At 40.7% G+C, this 23,013-nt stretch overlaps 1 protein-coding gene across 3 annotated transcripts in view; it reads right to left on the bottom strand.

Moving 5' to 3' along the window:
- Positions 1 to 23,013, bottom strand: part of LOC125451072 (transcription factor TFIIIB component B'' homolog) — a 64,270-nt gene that overhangs the window by 30,606 nt on the left and 10,651 nt on the right. For 2 of the 3 annotated variants that reach the window (XM_048527776.2, XM_048527777.2), the window contains exons 9-14: positions 21,036 to 21,222; positions 14,945 to 15,230; positions 13,308 to 13,402; positions 11,501 to 11,843; positions 10,447 to 10,658; positions 8,481 to 8,874 (exon numbers count right to left, since the gene is read on the bottom strand). In XM_048527776.2, the coding sequence (XP_048383733.2) occupies positions 8,481 to 8,874; positions 10,447 to 10,658; positions 11,501 to 11,843; positions 13,308 to 13,402; positions 14,945 to 15,230; positions 21,036 to 21,222 (1,517 nt within the window). Of the gene's footprint in view, positions 1 to 8,480; positions 8,875 to 10,446; positions 10,659 to 11,500; positions 11,844 to 13,307; positions 13,403 to 14,944; positions 15,231 to 20,126; positions 20,200 to 21,035; positions 21,223 to 23,013 lie in introns of those variants that run through there. The other variant, XM_059644791.1, reaches the window with a different exon arrangement.

Raw genomic sequence — 23,013 nt, 5'->3', positions numbered from 1 at the left:
TAATGCACATTGGCAGCATTACATATGTCTCCAAAATGCACTGCAACAATTAATCTCTGAGAGCACATTCCAAAGCAAAATCTCTACTACCTAGTAAGAAAGATAAACAGATGCATAAGAATGAGGCCATCGACAAGCTCCCTTCCAAGCCACAAACCATTCTGATAGGGAACTATAGCACCTTTCCTTTGCTGTTACTGAGTCAAATTCTGGAACACCTTTCCAAAAACACTATGAGTGCACCTATACCAAACTAACTACAGTGGTTGAAGGCAGCACCTCACCATGACACTCTCAAAGACAATTAGAGATGGGCAATGAATGTTAGCCTCGCTAGTGATCCTCCCATCATCTGAAAGAATGAAAATGGAAAGCAGATTTGTTTGAAATTCAGCCGGAAAACGTCAGTAAGTGCTTAAAGATAACTTGAAGTAAAGCAAAATTAAATGCTAAAAAATGTTTAATGCCATGCATTGTTTTATTTAATAGAACAAAAATTAACTTGCTAGATAGAGAAACTCAAGAAATTTCTACTCAAACAAGCACTAAAGTGAGTTTGTTCGGAGTGGTCAGGTGTAGGCTCATGTTGATGTCTCCCAGTTTAATAAATTCCTACTTTTAGCAGCAACAAAACAGGATAGCTGCAAATGAAGGTCAAGGTGTTTTGCCAAATCAAGGTTAGAAAGAGAGAGAAAGCCAATTACAGAATTGGGCCAGAACAGGAGTAAAAGAAGATTCACACATCAATAATGACTTACAATCCGGAACGTACATACAAACACACATAAAACTTCTATCTTCACCTCAGATTCAAGTTACAAGTCAATCATTGCATAGGCACACTGCTAGTGCATTCAACAAAATGCTGACCAAATTGTGAATTGGATGGTAATAACTTGGAATTAATTATCATACAAATCCAATCTCAACTACGCAGTGATAAATCTTACTGCAAGATTTAAGAAAGATAAAGGTAAAGGATGATTTTTTAATTGCTTATGCCACATTTAAGACGGTTTAATGCACACTACACTAAAACACCTTGGAGAGACCAGGGATCAGAAACATGACACAAGCCAATGAGAGGTACAACTAAATGTTTAAAAAGGAACCACAAACAAAATGTTCACATGGCATTTATTTCTTTACAGCAAAACACTTTGTCAATTCTTTATAAAATATGCTGTGTATTGCAACAACAATGTTGTTTCCTTAAAACTAGACAATTGGATGTCCCTACATTGATCCCCAATCTCAGTGATGCAGTTGGGGAGAAACATCAAGGTCAAGGGGTTTGGGACAGCTCAGCTAACTAGTGTCTCACACTGCTGGAAAGCCGGTGAACCTCTGGGACAGCTCAATGAAAGATCTCAAGATGTCCAACCTCAAGAGTAAATGATGCAAACATAGAGAAATACAAATTAGCAGGAGTAGAGCATTTGTCCCATGGAGCTTCTTCTGCCATTCAGTAAGATTAAATCTGATCTGATTGTGGCCTCAATCCATTTTCATGACATAGACATAGACATAGAATCCCTACATCTCATTAGTCAAAAATTTACCTACATCTGTCTTGAAAATACTCAATGACTCTACCTCTACCACACTCCGCGGAACAATGTTTCAAAATACTAAATATAATCTTACCAATGCCCTGTACAACTACAGAAGAGTCATGTAGATTCTAAACGTTAGCTTGCTTTCTCTCCATGGATGCTGTCTGACCCGCTGTGATCTCCAGCACTTCTGTTTTCATTATGGCAAAGTATCATTGATTTTATGAGCCATTCCACTTGCAATAATATACAAGATTCCATTTCATTCCTAACCACTTGCTGCACCTGAATACTAACCCTTCATGCACCACAGCATTCAGATCCCTTTGTACTCAAAGATCTGAAAACTCTTTTCCATTTAAATAACATATTGCTTTTCCACTCTTTCTTCCAAAATGGACAAGTTACATTTTCCCACATTATACTCTATTGGCCTTTTTTTTTCCAATCACACTTACTTCTATCCTTTTGCAGTCTCTTTCACAAGTTACTTTCCAAACTATTTTTGTATTGATAGTAGTAGTAAGAGCTGTAAGGCCAGAGTTTTAAAACGAAATCACCTGCATACTTTGGAACTTATTGTTAGCTGTTAGTAACTCCTTATTAAAATGAAAAAAGCGCACCCATAAATGAGAATCTGGAGACTATTGTAAGCAAGACACTGCAAGATATTAACATTAGTTATTTTTGAATGTATTAGAGAAATTGTTAGGTTTTAAAGCAGATGAATGCTCTGGACCTAATGTCCTATATCTGTGTTGAAAGAGGTGACTGTACACATAGTTGATGCTTGGTGGTGTTGCGAAGTTGGGTAGAGGTTTTCTGGATAGACAGACAGGCCGCTAGAATTTGGCGTTTATAAAATGTCGGTGTTTGTCAAATGCTATGGAAAAAGCAGTATGCGGTCCCTTTAAAAGATTATGGGCTTTTTCTATGCTTAGAGATTCAAAAAAGATGTCTGAAGAATTTGCAGGTGCACAGAACACCTGAATTGAAACATTTGTATCAAAAGGCTATGCTGTTAGCAGGCAAAGCAGCATTATTACCAAGCCAGCAGATTTTTGAATTTGGCCAATTCATTTAAACCAGGCCCTCAGTTACCAAATCTAATTAAATTTAAATCTGATGGTTTTGACAACATAGGACCAATCCTATTGTAAGAAACTGATGTGTCATTGAGGGTATAAGAGATGAGGGCATTTGGAAAAAAAAAAAATCGGAGGAAAGCCAATTATCATCTGACAAAAAAACAGCTCTCAGCTCTAAAAGAAAGAATCAATGGTTCTCACAGAATTATCTAAGCCTTAGAGTTAGCTCCATCTAAAGGTACAGTACCTGTGGCACAAATAGTTCATGCTCTTGACAAATAGAGGTGTTCCTGACAGAAGAATTTGTCGGGAAGGCGTTCCAATAGAAAAATTCATTGCAGAAGACACAGAACACTCCGGAAGACGTAACTTGGTTGCAATTTCGAGAGGCTAAATTCTAATTTTTTTTACGGGTTTGATTTTATACAAGCGGGATTTTATTTATTGGAACAGCGTGCCATTAGAATCTGGTTTAATTCGGGAATAGTTAGTAATTAGAAGGGGGTTTATTTGGTATGATAATAGTTCAGTTAATTTATTCACTGTTAGGAGTTAGATAAATATATTGTTACTTGTTGATTATAAAGGGAGTATCAGGGTTTATTTTATTTATCCACTCCTATATAACATATCGGTGGCTCTTTTAACAGATTCTAAGACAGGACATGCCTCTCCGGGTATATCGATTTTCATTTTCTTTATTCATTTGTGGGATATGGGTGTTGCTGGTTAGCCAGCATCTATTGCCCTTGAGAAGGTGGTGGTGAACTGCCTTCTTGAACCACTGCAGTCCATCTGCTGTGGGTTGACCCAAAATGCCATGAGGGAGAGAAATCTAGCATTTTGACCCAGTAATAGAAATGGAACAATGATATATTTTCAAGTCAGGATGGTGAGTGGCTTGTAGAGGAACTTGAAGGTGATGGTGTTCCCATATACTAGCTGCCTTAAGTCCTTTTAGACGAAAGTGGTCGTGGGTTTGGAAGGTGCTGTCTGAGAATCATACACAGGCCCTTTGGCCCAACAAGTCCACACCGACTCTCAGAGCATCCCACCCAATCTACACATCCCTGAACACTGTGGGCAATTTAGCACAGCCAGTCCACCTAGCTTGCACATCTTTGGACTGTGGGAGGAAACCGGAGCACCTGGAAGAAACCCACGCAGTCATGGGGAGAATGTGCAAACTCCATACAGACAGTTGCCCGAGAGTGGAATCGAACCCAGGTCCCTAATGCTCTGAGGGGGTTGTGCTAACCACTGAGCCACCATGCTGATCTTTGGTGAATTTCTGCAGTGCATCTTGTAGATAATACACACTGCTGCTAATGAGCATTGGTGGTGGAAGGAGTGGATGCTTGTGGATGTAGTGCCAATCAAATAGGCTGCTTTGTCCTGGTTGGTGTTAGCTTCTTGAGCGCTGTTGGGGCTGCAGTCATCCAGGCAAATGGGGAGTATTTCATCACACTCCTGACTTGTACCTTGTAGATGGTGGACAGGCTTTAGGGAGTCAGAAGGTGTGTTACTCGCTACAGTATTCCTAGTTTCTAACCTGCTTTTGTAGCGACTGTGTTCATGTGATGAGTCCAGTTGAATTTCTGGTCAATGGTAATCCCGAGGATGTTCATAGTGGGAGATTCAGAGACGGCAACACTGTTGAACACCAAGGGGAGGTGGTTAAATTTTGTTATTCTTGGTGGTCATAGCCTGGCATTTGTGTGGCACGAATATTCCTTGCCACTTGTCAGCCCAAGTCTGGATACTGTCCAGATCTTACCGCATTTGAACATGGACTGCTTCTGTATGAGGAGTCACGAATAGTGCTGAACATTGTACACTCATCGGCAAACACTCCCACTTCTGACCTTATGATGGAGGGAAGGTCATCGATGAAGCAGATGATGGACGGTTGGCCGAGGACACTACCCTGAGGAACTCCTGTGGGGATGACCTGGTGCTGAGATGATTGACCTCCAGCAACCAGGACCATCTTCCTGTGTGTAGGTATGACTACAACCACCACAGAGTTTGCCCCCTGATACCCATTGATTCCAGTTTAGCGAGGGCTCCTCGATGTCACACCCAGTCAAATGTCACTCTCATCTAACCTCTGGAATTCAGCTCTTTTGTCCATGTTTGAACCAAGGATGTAATGTGGTCAGGAGATGAGTGATCCTGGTGGAACCCAAACTGAGCATCACTGTGCAGATTATTGATGAGCAGGTGTTGTGTAGTAGCACTATTGATAACACCTTTCATCTTTGATATCACTACTGATAACACCTCTTATTGATAACACTTTACTGGTGATTGGAAGTAGACTGATGGGAGGGTAATTAGCCAAGGTGGACTTGTCCTGCTTTTTATGTACAGCAGATACTTGGGCAATTTCCCATATTGTCAGGTAGATACCAGTGCTGTAACTGTATTGGAGCAACTTGGCTAGGGGAGTGGCAAGTTCTGGAGCATAGTACTATTGCCAGAATGTTGGAAGGGCCTGTAGCCTTTGCAGTATCCAGTGTCTCCAACAGTTCCTTGATATCACAGAGTGAATTGAATTGGCTGAAGAATGGTGTCTGTAATGCTGGGAACCACTGAAGGAGGCAGAGATTGATCGTCCACTCAGTACTTCTGGCTGAAGATTGCAGTGAAAGCTTCAGCCTTACCTTTTGCAATTATGTGCTGGGCTCTTCCATCATTGAAAATTGGGGATATTTGTGGAGCCTCCTCCTCCAGTGAGTTGTTTCATTGTCCTCCACCATTCATGACTGGAATGTGGCAGGATTGCAGACTTGAGATCTGATCCGTTGGTTGTGGAGCCGCTTAGCTCTGTCTAACACTTGTTTTGTGGCACAACACGATGGAGATTATTCTCAATGTGAAGGCAGGACTTGGTCTCCACAAGGTCTGTGCAGTGGTCACTCTCCCTGACACTGTCATGTACAGATGCAATTACAGCTCGCAGATTGATAAGAATGAAGTCAAGCATATTTTTCCCGTCATGTTGGCTCCCTCACCACCTGCTGCAGACCCAGTGTAGGGCCTGGCCAGCTCGACAGTAATACTGCTGCTTAGCCACTCCTGGTGTTGGACATTGAAATCCCCCACCAAGAGTACATTTCGTGCCCTTGCCATCCTCAGTACTTCCTCCAAGTGTTGTTCAACATGGAGGAGCACTGATTCATCAGCTGAGGGAGGACGGTATGTGGTAATCAAAAGCAGATTTCTTTGCCCATGTTTAACCTGAAGCCATGAGACTTTAAAGGGTCTGGAGTCAATGTTGAGGGCTCCCAGAGTTTTGTCCTACCATCTGTGCGCCATTGTGCCGCCCCCTCTGCTGGTGAGACAGGATATATCCAAGGATGGTGGTGGTGGTATCTGGGGCAGTGTCAGTAAGGTATGATTCCATAAGGCTCGTTTATTAGTCTGTGTGACAGCTTTCCCAATTTTGGCACTAGTCCCCAGATATCAGTGAGGACTTTGCTATTTCTGCCATTGTCTTTACGGAGCACAGGTCAAATGCCAGTTATCAGGGGGTGGGGGGTTGCACACTGCTTTACAACAGATGGCATCTTTCAAAATTCAATTAAGACTGGATTCCAGACTGGTTCCAGAAGATTGGAAGATTGCAAAAGTTAGCCCACTGAGCCTAACATCACCCGAAGGTAATATGCTAGAGATGATAATAAAAGATATGATAACAGTACATTTACAAAATGCTTGATTGGTGGAATCAACGTGGGCATACAAAAGGGGAATTATGTTTGGGCACGTTACTAGCAAAGTAAACGAGAGGAAACCCAGTGTATATGATTTACATTTCAGAAAGCTTTTGCTAAGGTTCCACACAAGAGGTTAGTAAACATAATTAGAGCACATGGGACAGGGTGGGACAATTAGACTGGTATGGGCCATACAGTCAAAGAGATATTCGGAATGGAATCAGCCCCTTTGGTCCAACTTATCCATACCAACCAGATATCCTAGATAAATCTAGTCCCACTTACCAACATTTGCCCCATATCCCTCTAAACCCTTGCTATTCATATACCCATCCAGATGCCTTTAAATGTTGTAATCATACCAGCTTCTACCACTTCCTCTGGCAGTTCATTTCATACACACACCACCCTCTGCGTGAAAAAGTTGTCCCTTAGGTCCCCTTTATATCCTTCCCCTCTAACCTTCAACCTGAGCCCTCTAGTTTTGGGCAACACTACCCCAGAGAAAAGACCTTGTCTATTTACCCTATCCATGTGCCTCATGTTTTTATAAACCTTTATAAGGTCATCCCTCAGCCTCTGATACTACAGGGAACATAGAGACAGCTTATTCAGCCTCTCTCTATAGCTCAAACTCTCCAACCCTGGCAATACCCTAGTAAATCTTCTCTGTTTCTAGTTTCTTTCCAGTTTGACAACATCTCTCCTATAGGAGGGAGACCAAAATTGCATGCTATACTTCAAAAGTGACCAAGCCAACATCCTATATAGCTGCAATATGACCTCCCAACTCCTATACTCAATGCACTGACCAATAAAGACAATGACGATGAATGTTTCATGGACAGAAAACAGGCAGCAGAAATAAATGGGTTACTTACAGGTTGGTATACTGTGACTAGTGGGGTATTGTTTACATCAGTGCATGAAATCCAAACAATTCACAAGCTAAATCATTTATTTGCATATAGGGTTAAATGCAATATATCCACTTTTGCAAATGACTGAAACTAGGTGGAAGTACAGTTGTGAGCAGAGGTCAAATGGGTGGCAAAAAATTTGCTGAGGGAATACAATGTGAAAAAAAATAAAAGGTCAGCCATTTTGGAGGGAAAAACAGAAAGTTCAGAGTGCTTCTTAAATGGTAAGAGACTGGGAAGTGATTAACTTGAAAGACAGTCAAGTATCCTTGGTCAAGAGTCATGAAAAGTTCACATGAAGGTATGGCAAGCAATTTAAGGTGACAAATGGCGTCCTGGCTTTTATTACGAAAGGAATTAAGTGTAAGAGCAAAGGTATCTTACAAAGAGCTTTGGTGATAGCACACCTGGAAAAGTGGGTGCAGATTTGGTCTTTTTACCTGAAGACGGCTATATCATAGACAGAGGTCGTCAATAAAGTTTATCAAACAAATTTCTACGATAGGGGAAATTGTTCCTATGAATAAAGACTAGATAGACTAGCCCTCTGGATTTTAGAAGAATGAGATCACCATATTCAAACATGAGAAATCAACAGAGTTGATGCAGAAAGAATGTTTCCCCTGGAGGGTGTGGGGGCCTCTTCAAGCAGAGGACAGGACATTTAGGACTGAGATGAAGGGAAATTTGTTCACTTGGATTAAGAATCTTTGGAAATCTCTGCCCGGAAAGCTGCGCAGAGTCTGTCGTTAAGTACATACAAGACGGAGATTTTTAGATTTCTACAGATTGAGCACATGAAAGGATACAGGTATGGTGCAAAAAAACGGTTTTGAAGTCGAAGCTCAGCTACAATTTCACTGAATGGGAAATTAGGCTTGAATTGGTGAAGTACTTACTCCTGTTCCTATTTCTTACGTTGTTAAATGAATTCCGCCACTGAACAGGGTTTGTTTGTGTAGGGGAAGAAAAGAACTTCAATTTGTAAAAATTCTGAATGAAAAGTTTGGACTAATATTTACCACATTCTAAACCACTACTAAAACAACAAAGAAATAGCAATCAAGGTGGGTCGTAAAACACTATTCTTAACTACACAGTTGTCATAAACCTTGCACCGACAAAAAGAATCTTCAACTGAAAGCACAGCCATGCAATGATTCTAACAACATATTTTCAAGTGTTTAATCATACCTCTTCCATGGTTTCCTCGACTTCAGTTTGAACAGGTTCAGGAGAGCGTAGGCTGATTGGCACAAAAGCTGGTACTTTGTTGACCTCCTCAGGATTGATGAGATAGACATCATCCTCTTTTATCGGCTCAGGTTCATCATCTTCTTCATCTTCCTGGGATGCTCTCAAGGTCACTAGTCTCACTTTTGATGTTCCCTGGCCTTTCCCAGCATTCTTATTTATCTCTTTCTTATTCAAGCCTTTGTTGAGTTTAGGTTTAGTTTTTTGAGACCGTGCACGTCTATTCCTGCTTTTATCCTCATTTTCTGCTTCAGGTAATAATGGAGAAGAGGATGATGGTTTTTGTTCTGTTGGAGATTTATAAAATGCTGTTGGTCTGGGTTGCCGTCCAGACCTATAAAAGAAAGAGTTTTAAATTTTCTGTTTTAAACAACAGTATTTTAAAAATATTTTAATATAACTGATGGCCTGGTAAAATCAACCAAAACTGGGGATAATATTGTGTCTTCCTTGCTACATCTCACTAATTTTGTTTACTGCAATATAATCCCACTTATGCTGTATTTTGAACAACACCACTTAAGGTAGCATTCAATGTTCCAAACCGTCACCAGAAATGTTAGTTACTCTTACATCATCCAAGCACTGTAATTAATTTGAGGTTTTTTTATGAAGTGGCAGCTACTAGGACAACAGCAGAGGCAAATTAGAGGTACTGACATATTCTTTTCTTCCTTTATCTCAATAATTTATTTTTTAATTCAATACAGGTCATGGTAACACTGGTTGGGCCAATATTTATTGCCCATCCCTAGTTGCCCTTAAGAAGGTGATGGTGAGCTGCATTCTTGAACTGCTGCAGTCCTTCTGCTGTAGGTAGAAACACAATATTATGAGGAAAGAAATTCTGGAATTTTGATCCAACAGCACGAAAGGGACAATAATATATTTCCAAGTCTAGAAAATGATGGTGTTCCCATATGTTTGTTGCCCTTGTCCTTCTGGATGGAAGTTGCCATGAGTTGGAAAGGTACTGTCTAAACAGCTTTGCTGAATTTTTGTAGTGAAACTTGTAGATTGTACACACTGCTGCGAATGTGGGCTGCTTTGTCATAGATGGTGTTCATGCTTGAGTGCTGTAGGAGCTGCACTCATCTAGGCAAGTGGAAAGTGTTTCATCACATTCCTGACTTGTGCCTTGTAGATGGTGATCAGGGTTCGAGGAGTCAGGAAAACGTTCCCACAATGCAGCATTTCCATTCTCCCATCTGATATCCCCCAGGATTGGTGGATGTTGACAGTGGGGGATTTAGTGATGGTAACGCCACTAAAGGGACGATGGCTAAATTCTCCATTGTTAGAGGTGGTCATTGCCAGGCACTTGGGGGGCATGAATGTTACTTGCCACTTTCAGCTCAAGCCCGAATATTGTCCAGACATTGCTGTATTTGGACATGGACTGCTTCAGTACCTGAGGAATTGCAAGTGGTGCTGAACATTGTGCAATCATCAGTGAAGATCACTGATGAATCAGCTAAAGATGGTAGTCATTCATTAGATAAAGTTGATACTCTACACCATAGATATAAAACAGAGACCATGTCAAATGAGACTAGGTGCTCAAAAGGCTTTCTCCCATGCAAACACACCCAGATATGGTCAATGGTTAACAATCATTCATTTTTATCCCCTCTCACAATTTAGGACAATAAAGGCTAATGGCAATATTCTGCCACATGAGCTCAAGACAGGAATTGAATCAGATATCAACATTCTTATCTCTACGACCCAATGGCAAATTACATGATAAGCTTACTCATTGATAATGTGGCATTCATCAGAATACAATAGATATGACATTCAATGACCTATACACTGAGGTCTTAACAACTTCCAAATCTTCCTTTACATATTTCAATAATATACAATTGTCAAAAAAAGTCAACCCTTTCTCTTTGCACAATACCTAGTTGGTTTGCTTATAATATTGTCCTGAACGGAATCCAGCTTCAAATCTTCATGTTCTTCTTGACTGTCATACTCAGATGGCATTTGCGATTGCTGCTTTCCGCTAGAATCCTGGTAGCCAGTTCGTGGCATCTCATTATCTGAAGCTACAATACTTTGTGCCTCTATTTCCATAGAATTAGTGGCTGCCTCCAGAGATTGCACTCTTGACTGAAAATCAAAGTACATAACAGTTTTAAAGTTAGACAAATATACATGTTTGGAACCATAAATGAGCAGACTCCAGGAAACTTACATTAACTATGTCCTCACACATCACCTAAAACAGAGATTTGAGAGGAACTGAAGTTAGAGTACTGTGATTTTTTTTGTACTTTTTGGGTTTAATGTTCCATTTTGACATTTCAATACTAAAGCATTTAGTAATGCTAAAGTTTTTAGCAAATACTAAATATTTGCTCTAAGCTGCCAATAACTTAAATTATTGATTATGTGTCTGTTTTTACTGTGGAAGTGCACTCACTCAATTTACTTGCAAGTGATTATTCTCTACATCAAGTGTAGCACACAGCAGAAAAATGTAGGAGTTTAGTACTGGAATGTAGCTGGGCAATTATGAGACGGATTAAATTATTGCATTAATGCTTGACTTTAACATTTGAACGGACTAGAATACAGGAGGGCAGAGGAGTTGAAGTCTGTACTATGAGATACCTGCACTTAATGTCACACATGCAGGACACATCTCCAAACAATGACCTGTGACCAAGGGCTCTTGGACAGTAGGAGAATGAGACAAAGTACATAGTGTGTCACAGGGTGTGAAGTATATGACAGACCATCAGTTAATGAGCATCTGAGTGGGAGGCAGAGATGCAAATAGCACGAAAAGGGGCATGATAAATTTAGGGAAGATAATAGGGAGATCATATTGAAGGTTGCTGCATTCTGTTCCAGGTATCATTGTAAAAATAATATTAAAAGCAGACAATGTACAGTACAGATTCATCAAAATGATATCAGGAATGAAAGACACCAGCTTTCAGGTATACCTGAGATATTGGGGCTATTGGTTTACTGGCTTCTGATGAACCCTGCAGTGCATCCTGCTGTCTCTGCACATTACTGTGTATTAAAGTATCCACGGTTTGTGCCTCTGAAGCAAAATAAGAATCTGCTCCAGTCTTCTCACTGGCTTCACGAACTTCAGCAATTGCGATATCTGGACTGAGATCTCGTTCCTCTTCGGTTGTAACAACTTTCTCTTGCTCTGGAGCAATCTTGTTTTCAACAATTAACACAACTGCTCTTCCCAAGTTTGGCTTAGGCTTCTGGAACCGTCTCCTTGCTGCATGGTTTGGTTTGGGCATTGATTCCTCCTGTTTCTCCATTGGCCTGAAACAGCAAAAATAAAATCCAAATCTAGCATCTTTAAACTGCAAATATTTTATTTATCCCTCCCAGCCTTGGCAATTGTACACTATAGATCAGAATTTACAATACACTGTAACAGCAGGTAAAATCACCCTTATGTCTGACAAATAACCTGCAAAGTCAAGTTAATCGACAAAACAGTTGCTGCTATGCTGCGTATCGAAGGTGAAAAGAAGCCTCAGATTAATATAGCTTAGCTATTTGTCACATTGAACGTTTCTCACTTTTTGGAAGAGCTATCTAATTATTCTATACCCATGCTCTTTCCCTATGTATTATTTTGATTTACTAGGCAGTCTTTTGAATGTAATTTTCTGCTTCCACCTTCCTTCCAGGTCATTACTTGTTGCGTCTTTTTAACCTTAAATCCATCCTCTGTGGACTGACTCTTCTAAAAACAATCTCTAATTTACTTGATCAAAATGCTTCACGATTTTAAACACTTCTCTCAAGCTGGAACTGCAAATATCACAGCATGTAAACACACATGACAATCAGGAAGCTCATAAAAGAATAAAAGCCCCTTTTGGAAGGGCTACTGTGCATCTGCATATACAATACAGCATCTGTATAGTAATTTCACAGCTAATTGGCAAGCATCTGTAAAGTGAATCTATCCCAGTTGTAACTAACTTTATTCATATCACATCTGAATATTATTCTCTGATTACACATTCTAATTCCCAAATTACACATTCTGTAGTCTATGATTAATTCAGCAATAGAAATCTATCATTCACAGGTTTTAAGCCGCATTAGCCACAACTGGCCCTCCAGAAATGCGATGCACATTAATTTCTGCATGGTTGATGGTAATTTAGTTTGCTACAAATCAACATAAGCTGCTTATGTCTGTTTGATTGCCATTTCATTGCATCAAATCATTAGAATGAGACAACTCTCACAGTAAGGTCTTAGTTTATCATTGAAAAGGAATTATATCAAGAATCCAAATTTGAGAGAAAACACCAATTAAATAAGGAAATGGAATTCTGTACTTGTGAAAACGAAAAAACTTACTCCCAAAAATGAAAAAGGTAGTCCTTGATAAAATTAAGCTGGGCAGTTGTTATTCTCAAAGAAAAGTTAACTCCCCCCACAAACCTTGATTCTTTACAAACAGTTCCTTTTTTAAAAAAGCCTTCTTATTAGTTACCAAGTCTTGTAATTGTTCACTTTAATATTTCTTATGAGTAAGAGCCAAGAATAACACAGCAATCAGCACAAAACAATTTTAAGAGTGAAGAAACTGAAAAACTAGGTGATGTCACAAGTCACTCTCAAATTTGCTTAACAGCCGATCACGTAGCAAAACTTAAAACAACCTGAGAGAACATTAACTGTCTGTCTGTCCATCCAGTGGATGGCTGAATAGTGCCCTGTGCTGAGAAAAACTAATAGGTATAGTAAACTGTAATTCATTACCATGATTCAGTATCAGAACCTTGTGTTTTGTTTTCCAATATTTTCTTGGTTTTATCAGCTTCAGCTGTTTCAGATATTGGGGAACTGTTGCTCTCCTACACAAAAGTAAAATCATTTCAAGATTATGCCAAATGTCGAAAAAAAACCTGCCAATTATTTTTAAAAAAGACAGAATAATTTTGTTGATGAGAAAATAAACTAATACGAGGTTCACAAGCCCTGTCTTAATGTCAAAATGATTGTCTAAATTTGGCCATTTCTGCAGATGCCTGTTTTGGCAACACTTCCAGATAAATAATGTTGTTATTTTATAGGCCATTTAGGCATCATATACAAAACAAATTTAATTGTTATCTGTTCCAAAGCTTGTTTTCAGAAACGTCAATATAGGGTAAACTTCCCAGTGTTGGGCAGGAACAGGAAATGGGGATGCCAGGTCACATGAATGTGGGTGCCACTCATAAATACCATAAATGAGGTTTGATCAGAAGGAGAGAGGCAACAAAATAATCAGTTGCTAGAACAAGGAAAACTACTCTCAATGATTGCTTTAACAAAGTGTGGAGCTGGATGAACACAGCAGGCCAAGCAGCATCAGAGGACCAGGAAAGCTGAAGTTTCGGGCCTGGACCCTTCTTCAGCAATGGGGGAAGGAAAAGGGGATTTGGAAATAAATGGGGGGAGGGGGAGGCAGCGAGAGAAGACGGATAGCAGAACAGATAGGTGGAAAGGAAATGGACAAGTCAAGGAGGCAGGGGTGAAGCATGTGAAGGTGAGTGTCGGTAGGGAGTTGGGATGAGGGTTGATCAGTGAGGGAGGGAGGACAGGTCAACGAGGCAGGGATGAAGCTTGTAGAGGTGAGTGTAGGTGGGAACACACCCAACCGCCACCCTGCCTTCATACCTCCACTCACCTCTACAAGCTTCATCCCCACTTCCTTGACCTGTCCATCTTCCCTTCCATCTACCCACCCCCCTCTCCTCACTGACCAAACCCCATTCCAACTCCCTACTGACACTCACCTTTACTGGCTCCATTCCCGCCTCCTTGACCTGTCCGTCTTCTCTCCACCTATCTGCACCATTGTCCACTTCTATCATTGCCTCCCCCTCTCTCTATTTATTTCACAGTCCCCTTCCACTCCTCCATTTCTGAAGAAGGGTCCAGACCCAAAATATCAGCTTTCCTGCTCGGCTTGCTGGTTCATCCAGCTCCACACCTTGTTATCTGAGACTCCAGCATTGGCAGTTCGTACTATCCCCGAAGATTGCTAGGTGCAGGAGAATTCTATATAACATGGCCTTTATAGTACCAGGAAAATTGGTCATCACATTACTCACTCCCATTTTTCTGACAGTATCTTAATTTTACCTAATAAAACTGAAGTTTTATTCTGCTGCAAGCAGTTTGAATTGGAAATGAGACTGTGAAACCAGAAGTGGTAATGGAAGAGGGAGATTCTTAGATTAGGTGTAAATCATAATGTCAACTGGCTTTTCAAGATTGTTAGGAAGCAGTTTACAATGCGAACAATTACCATTTTGAAACTAATATTCTGAATCAACAAAAGATGGCAGTCGATGCAAGATGTCAGGTTATGCTGCACACTTAAATGACAGTACATATTATACACACACCTTTTCTGACACTTCATTATTCATGATCTCAGGGGGATCACAGTTAGGAGGATCGACATCCTGTACAGGTGATTCTTGCACTTTTTCACTCTTGTCTTCCTTGTTGTCACCATCATAAAATCTAATAGCTTCTGGAGCAGTTTGATCACCATTTTTATCTCCTGCTCTTTTTGTTCCAATTGCTTTTGAGTTGGGTTTAAATTTCTGCGCACGAACACGTGATTTCTTTGAAGTTTCTGTTGTAACTGGGGGGGACGTTTCTGATGGTGCTACACTTTCATGATCACTGAAATAAATATTTAGGCAACAGAATAATTTCAATAATAAATTCAAAATGCATTCTAAGTTTCAAGATTCATAACACACCATTAGCAGTGGCGTTTTTAAAACGGTGGCATGGTACGAGACTAGTAATAGTCACTGGCTTGGATACATTTATTATCCATTTCCTGTTGCCCTCAAGAAGATGGTAGCGAGTTGCTTCTTGAACAGCTGCAGCCTTCATCTTTTTTTAAGGTGTAGAGGAGGTAAGTTTGAAGGATACTACTGAAGGAGACTTGGTGAATTGTTGGAGTGCATCTTGCAAATGTTGCAACCTTTGCCACTGTGTGCTGATGGTGAAGGGAATAAATATCGGAGGTACTAGATGGGATGCCAACCAAGTGAACTGCATATCCTGGACAGTATTATGAGTCTCAAATCTTGTTACAGCTGAACACGTGCAGGGAAATGGAGAGTATTTCGTCACACTCATGATTGTGACTTCTTAATGGTGGACTGACAAGGCAAGTGGTGAATTATTTGCTGCAGAATGCCCAGTCTCTGATCAGCTCTTGTAGCAATAGTAATTAGAAGGCTAATTCAGCTTAGTTTCTGGTCAATGATAACTTCTAGGATGTAGGGAGTTGGGGTAATTAGCAATGGCAATGCTATTCAATGTCAAGGGGCAATGGTTGGATTGTTTATTATGGGAAATGGCATTTCCTGGCATTTCAATTATTTTAATACCAAATATGCCTCTCATCAACTCAAGTCTGTATGATGTCCTGGTCTTGCTGCATTTGGAAGTGGACTGCTTCAGTATTTAAGGAATTGCAAACAGTGCTAAACATTGTGCAATCAATTATCAGCAAATATTCCCACTTTTCACATTATGATGGAATAAAGGGCATGATGTAGCAGCTGAAGATGATTGCGCATAGAACATTACCCGGAGGAACTCAAAAGAACAAAGAACAGTACAGCAGAGGAACAGGTTATTGGACCAACAATCCTGCGCCAACTCATGACACCTTTCTAAATTTAAAAACCTTTCAGCTTTTTGCACCTATGTTTCCTGACTGTTAATGTATCTGACAAGATGCCCCCTAAATGTATCTGTTTCTACCATCTCCTCTGGCAGTGCATTCCAAGCACATACTACCCTTTGAGTGGTGCCTGGCTTTTAACAACTCCTTTAAACCTTCCACCTTTTAACTCAAGCCAATGTCCTCTAGTAACTGAAATTTCTATTTTGGGAAAAAACCTCTATCTTTTCTATCCATGCTGCTCATAATCTTGTAAGCTCCTACTGGGTCGTCCCTCAGCCTCTCCTTCAAATGAAAACAAACCCGCTTTGTTCAACCTCTCCTCATTGTTAATATCTTCCAAACCAGGCAACATTCAACTAAGAACAAATTACTGCAGATGCTGGAACCTGTATCGAAAACAACAAATGCTGGAGGTCAGACAGCATCCAGGGAGAGCGCGCCAGCTAACACGGAGTCTAAGTCACTCTTCACTCAGGTAAACCTTTCCTATACTCTCACCAAAAGCCTCTACATTCTTCTAGCCATGTGTACAGTCGTGGTTGCCAAAATATTCCACTTGTGGCCTAACTAAATTTCTATACAGCTGCAACATGATTTGCTAACTTTTATTTTCTTTGCCCTGACCAATGAAGGTGAGCATTCTTGACCTTCTTGACAACCTTATCAACTTGTGTTGCCACTTTCATGGAACTTTGGGCTTGAACGCTTAGATCACTATGCATGTTAATGCATTTAAGGATTCTGCCATTTACTGTCTACCTCCCTCCTGCATTAGACCTTCCAAAATGCATCACCTCATATTTGTCTGGATTAAATTCCACCTGCCATTTCTTCACCCAATTCTCCAGCCTATCTACATCCTGCTGTATCATTTGACAATCTTCTTTACTATCTGCAGCTCCCCCAATCATTGTGTCATCCACAAATTTACTAATCACACCACCTACACTCTCCTCCAAATCATTCTGGCAAGATGACAATGAAGCAGGGCTTCTGAGCCCAGGACTCATCTGCTCTGTCTGCCTTTCTTTTTATTTAGAACATAGAACATTACAGCACAGTACAGGCCCTTCAGCCCTCGATGTTGTGCCGACATGTCATACCGATCTCAAGCCCATCTAACCCACACTATTCCACGTACATCCATATGCTTGTCCAATGACGACTTAAATGTACTTAAAGTTGGCGAATCTACTACCGTTGCAAGCAAAGCGTTCCATTCCCTTACTACTCTCTGAGTAAAGAAACTACCTCTGACATCTGTCCTATATCTTTCACCCCTCAATTTAAAGCTATGCCCCCTCGTGCTCGCCGTCACCATCCTAGGAAAAAGACTCTCCCTATCCACCCTATCTAACTCTCTGATTATTTTATATGTTTCAATTAAGTCACCTCTCAACCTTCTCTCTAATGAAAACAGCCTCAAGTCCCTCAGCGTTTCCTCGTAAGACCTTCCCTCCATACCAGGCAACATCCGAGTAAATCTCCTCTGCACCCTTTCCAAAGCTTCCACATCCTTCTTATAATGCGGTGACCAGAACTATACACAATACTCCAAGTGCGGCCGCACCAGAGTTTTGTACAGCTTCACCATAACCTCTTGGTTCCGGAACTCGATCCCTCTATTAATAAAAGCTAAAACACTGTATGCCTTCTTAACAGCCCTGTCAACCTGGGTGGCAACTTTCAAAGATCTGTGTACATGGACACCGAGATCTCTCTGCTCATCTATACTGCTAAGAATCTTACCATTAGCCCTGGACTTTGCCTTCTGGTTACTCCTACCAAAGTGCATCACCTCACACTTCTCTGCATTAAACTCCATTTGCCACCTCTCAGTCCAGCTCTGCAGCTTATCTATGTCTTTCTGCAACCTACAGCATCCTTCGTCACTATCCACAACTCCACCGACCTTAGTGTCGTCAGCGAATTTACTAACCCATCCTACTACGCCCTCATCCAGGTCATTTATAAAAATGACAAACAGCAGTGGACCCAACACCGACCCTTGCGGTACACCACTAGTAACTGGTCTCAGAATGAACATTTCGCATCAACTACCACCCTCTGTCTTCTTTCAGCAAGCCAATTTCTGATTTCTTTTTTCCCTCCCTCTTCTGATCTTCCTTTCTTTTCTTTTATTTTACTTACCTCTTGTTGAAGAGCTCAATCACAGTAATGGCATTGACAGTGACAAGTATAGCTCAACACGAAAACATGGCAGTGGCGGAAACAAGTTTGGGTTGCTGGCTTCTGCGTCGATGAGGCAGTCCTAGTGCCAAATCACACTGCTGTGGCAGAGGAGAGTTTAGGTTCCTGGTGGCATCTGTGTGCGTTGCAGATGCATGGAAGTGGAGGAGAGTTTGGACCCAGGACAAGATTCTGAAGCATCAGCAGTGGCTGCATCAACAAGGTGGGCCCAAAGCAGACTCCTGACAATGGTGGAGGTGCATTTGGGCCATAACGGTACCCAAAGTCGGGATGTCTGTATTGGCAAGGTCCAGTAAGGACTCAAGAGCATCACTAGAGGCGAGATGCAGCTGAAGAGTTCAACTTTTTCTTCAGTAGCAGTGGTGCGGCCAAGGGGACTCGTGCCTGGCCAGCGGGCCTATGGCCCACGGCAGAGCATTTAACAAGGAGGACTGTAAATTTGAGCACTTTTTATTTCTTTACTTTTCTGCCTTTATTTGCTATGTTTAGGTTTATTTTTCTGAGTTTTAAGACGGCACCAGAAAGTGGCAACACGATACAACACTTTTCACTATATTTTGTAACAAAATACACATGACAATAAATAAATCCAAACAGATCATTCATATATATTACAGACAACTGAGGTTCCAGCACCAATCCCTGTGGAACATGAGTCACAGATCTCTATCCAGCAAAACAACCTTCCACCGCTACTCTGTTTTCTATGACCAAGCCAGCTCTGTATCCACCTTACTGGCTCCCTGCGGATACTATGTGACTTCAGCTTCCATATTAGTCTGCCATGAGATACCTGGTCCGTGTAGACTGTATCCACTGCCCTGTCCTCATCAATCATCACTCCTGCTGTGATATCCTGTGGCTGAGATGAATGACCTCCAACAACCACAGCCATCTTTCAATTATTTAGTGGAATTCAAAAAAAATCCAATTAAAACAGAGTTTCCTGCTACATATCTCCATTTTACCTGAATTTTGTTTCTGTTTTGTCATCGCCATGATGTGGATTTCTACAAAATGAAGCACTCACAGAGCAAATAAAATTTAAAACAAGCTACGTAATTAATCCCCAACCAGAGAACAGCTCATTTTATCACACCATTATGATTTGCTACAGAACCCAAATTCATGGAACAACAATGAGCAAATTCTTTCGAATAATCATGCCATTCAAAGGTGTCACCATTTCTTCGGTTAATGCAGGTCACAAGGATATTTTCACTCATCTTTATAAATTGCGCGATTTTTTGCAATTCCTAAAAAAAACACTTCTTTTGGAGAAGTTTTAATCCATGAACTTTTCACTAACGTTGCACTTCTGCAGAATATACTGTTTATCTTTTGGTTGTTTTAAACAAGAAATCTGAAATTTTATTTTCGAGTTTGTTACATTCCATTAGTTATCCAACACAACTAAATCTGTCTCAGAAGCATTACAACATGAGGCTAAGAACCTCAACTTATCAAATGGTTTCTCATGGATTTTCAGCTTGACTCGAGTATTTTTCGCATTGTTGAGCTTATACTGTGCCAGGCCATAATTTGTACTGTGCCAACTAAAAAAAATCAATTAACTCAAATGTATCCTAGCCAGATTATTGTTCAGCTCCTGCTAATCTGAACTCCAATGATTTAACAATATAATTGTTTGGTGTACTTACCACCTCGGACTGTTAAGGCAACACTTGTGGAACTCTGCATGGGAAGTTCTATGACATGGTTGCATAATGGTACTGTCATTGGACGAGTAATCCAGAGCCCGAGGCTAAAGTGCTGAGGACATTGGTTCAAATTTCACTATGCGGAAATTCGAATTTAATATTTTAAAGATTGTAAATAAAACGTTAGCCGAATGACAATGTATAACTGGACTTGAAACATCAAGTGTTTTCTCCCCATAGACCCTGCCAGGCATGCTGTTCATCACAATTTCTGTTTTTATTTCTTATCTCCAGCATCTGTAGCTCTTTGGTTAAGAATCATCTAATGTCTTCGCTATCTTCTCCTGATCTGGCCTACATTGGACTCCAGATCCATAGCAATGTGGTTTACTTTTAACTTTGAGGATGGGCAGTAAATGCTGGTCAATTCCTTACTATGTTTTACCTTAATTTCATGAAAGTCTTGCATTTTGCTACTTTAATGTTCCTTCCAGCAAAAATCTCAGCCAAGTTGATGACTGAGTTTAATAGTTTGCACATGAGCCCAGGTAACTTAGTCAGTAGTGCATCAGGCTTTTAATCTGAGGGTCCCGGGTTCGAGTCTCTATTCAAGCAATATTTTTAGGGGTGCACGGTGGCACAGAAACAGATTCTTGAGTCCCACCAGTATAGGCTGAACATAATCCCAAAGTAAACTAGTCCCACCTATCTGCACGTAGCACATATTCCCTCCAAACATTGCTTATTTCATCTTATCTAAATGTCTTTTAAACGTTGTAACTGTAGCCACACCTACTCCTACTTCCAATAGTTCATTCCACACATGACCTACGGTGTAAAAAAAAATTGCCCCTCATCTTTTTTAAAATCATTCTCCATTACATTAAAAGCATTATAGAAACAGGTTACCTCAAAGATCGGCCTTCATCATTGTGATTCGCTTTTCTGTGTGTTTTGGAAGGCAGTTTGTTTTCAGAGGTCTCTTGCTCAAGCGATATTTCACTATTCACTAAAAGACATTCATCTTCATGTTCTGCAATCTGGTCTCCACTGCTGTCTTCTTCGGCAGAAGTCAAAGCTGAAGATTTTGGAATTCCTGTTCAAATTGTTGATTAAAAATATATTTGCATCAGTAGCAATTGCAGCGAGATAAAAAGTATTTTACGTTTACAAGATTTTATGTCAAATTCACATGGGTTGGTTTCCTTTCAACCCAACAGGTACAACCCTAAAACCTGTTTGTTGAAGTAATAGCCAGAGTACAAACATATACTGTTTATTTGGGTGCAACTTTCTTATTAAATTCTGTTACTTAGTATTATCGAAGTGTTATTTCCTTAATAAGTCAGGATGTCCCAGAAACCAGGTAGCCTCCAATGCCTAGCTCTATTCTAAAGGCGCAATACATTTAAAATTACTTGGATGACCTGAGCTTTTAAGGACTGTGCTGAAAGGAGGTTCTTTAAAATCATTGGCGAACATCCACTCTTCTGATCTTATGATGGAGGGAAGGTCATTAATGAAACAGCTGAAAATGGCTGGATGTAGGACATAACCCTGAAGAACTCCTTCAGATGTGCGCTGAAGCTGGGATGTCTGATCTTTAACAGCTTCAACCATCTTTCTTTGCTGGTTGAAGCCATTCTTGGCACAAAGTGATTTCTCACTCATTTCCCACTGACTCCAGTTCTATTTGGACTCCTTGATGCTGCACGATGTCAAGGGCAGTCACTCACCTTACCTCTATAATTCAGCTCTTTTGTCAATGTTAAAACAAATGCTATGATGATGTCAGGAGTTGAGTGGCCCTGGAGCAATCCAAACTGTGTTGGAGGAAACCCTGCTAAGAACCAGTTGTTCAGGTGATCTTGTTCATTTCAGGGAAACCTTTTGTTCTTTTGAAACAGGAACTGAAGGATCATCACCTGATTTCCACAGCAAGTGGAATAAGACCTCAGAGACAATCTTGTGTGATTAGTCACGATCAAAAATGCCAGAGTAACCTACATTTTGTCCTTTTGCGTTCAAGAATAACCCATTGGCCCAAAGTGTTAGTTTTCTCCATTAGGCCAAGTTCTGAAAAAAAATTTATCTTTTTTCTCCAAAGAGAGAAGGTGTATTTGTTCACCTGTCTGTTTTGGGGAAATTTACAATAAATAAGCATTTATTTTTCTATCTTTCTGACAGTATATGGTAACCAATTATTGCTCCTTTCCTGAATAAGTTTTGTTTTGATAATAAGCCTGTAATTGTATTTACTAAGAAAACTAGATAATCGATCTGTGATAATGGGAACTGCAGATGCTGGAGAATCCAAGATAATGAAATGAGGCTGGACGAACACAGCAGACCCAGCAGCATCTCAGGAGCACACAAGCTGACGTTTCGGGCCTAGACCCTTCATCAGAGAGGGGGTTGGGGTGAGGGTTCTGGAATAAATAGGGAGAGAGGGGGAGGCGGACCGAAGATGGAGAGAAAAGAAGATAGGTGGAGAGGAGAGTATAGGTGGGGTGGTAGGGAGGGGATAGGTCAGTCCAGGGAGAACGGACAGGTCAAGGAAGTGGGATGAGGTTAGTAGGTAGGAGATGGAGGTGCGACTTGGGGTGGGAGGAAGGGATGGGTGAGAGGAAGAACAGGTTAGGGAGGCAGAGACAGGTTGGACTGGTTTTGGGATGCAGTGGGTGGAGGGGAAGAGCTGGAATTATCAGTGCTAATCAAGTGCAATCATGCATTCATGTCTCCTTGATGACTGTTAAATTTAAAGTAATCATCTGCTCTCTAGGCTGTAGTACACTTCAACAGCTCGAGGTTTCTTCTGTAAATTAACCTGGCATTTTAAGTCAATTACCACCAAAAGAACAACAAAACCAAGGCAGAACAAACAGAA

The sequence above is a fragment of the Stegostoma tigrinum genome, chromosome 3 (assembly GCF_030684315.1).
Source record: "Stegostoma tigrinum isolate sSteTig4 chromosome 3, sSteTig4.hap1, whole genome shotgun sequence".
Lineage (NCBI taxonomy): Eukaryota > Metazoa > Chordata > Chondrichthyes > Orectolobiformes > Stegostomatidae > Stegostoma > Stegostoma tigrinum.
This window is presented reverse-complemented; position numbering and strand designations above follow the sequence as displayed.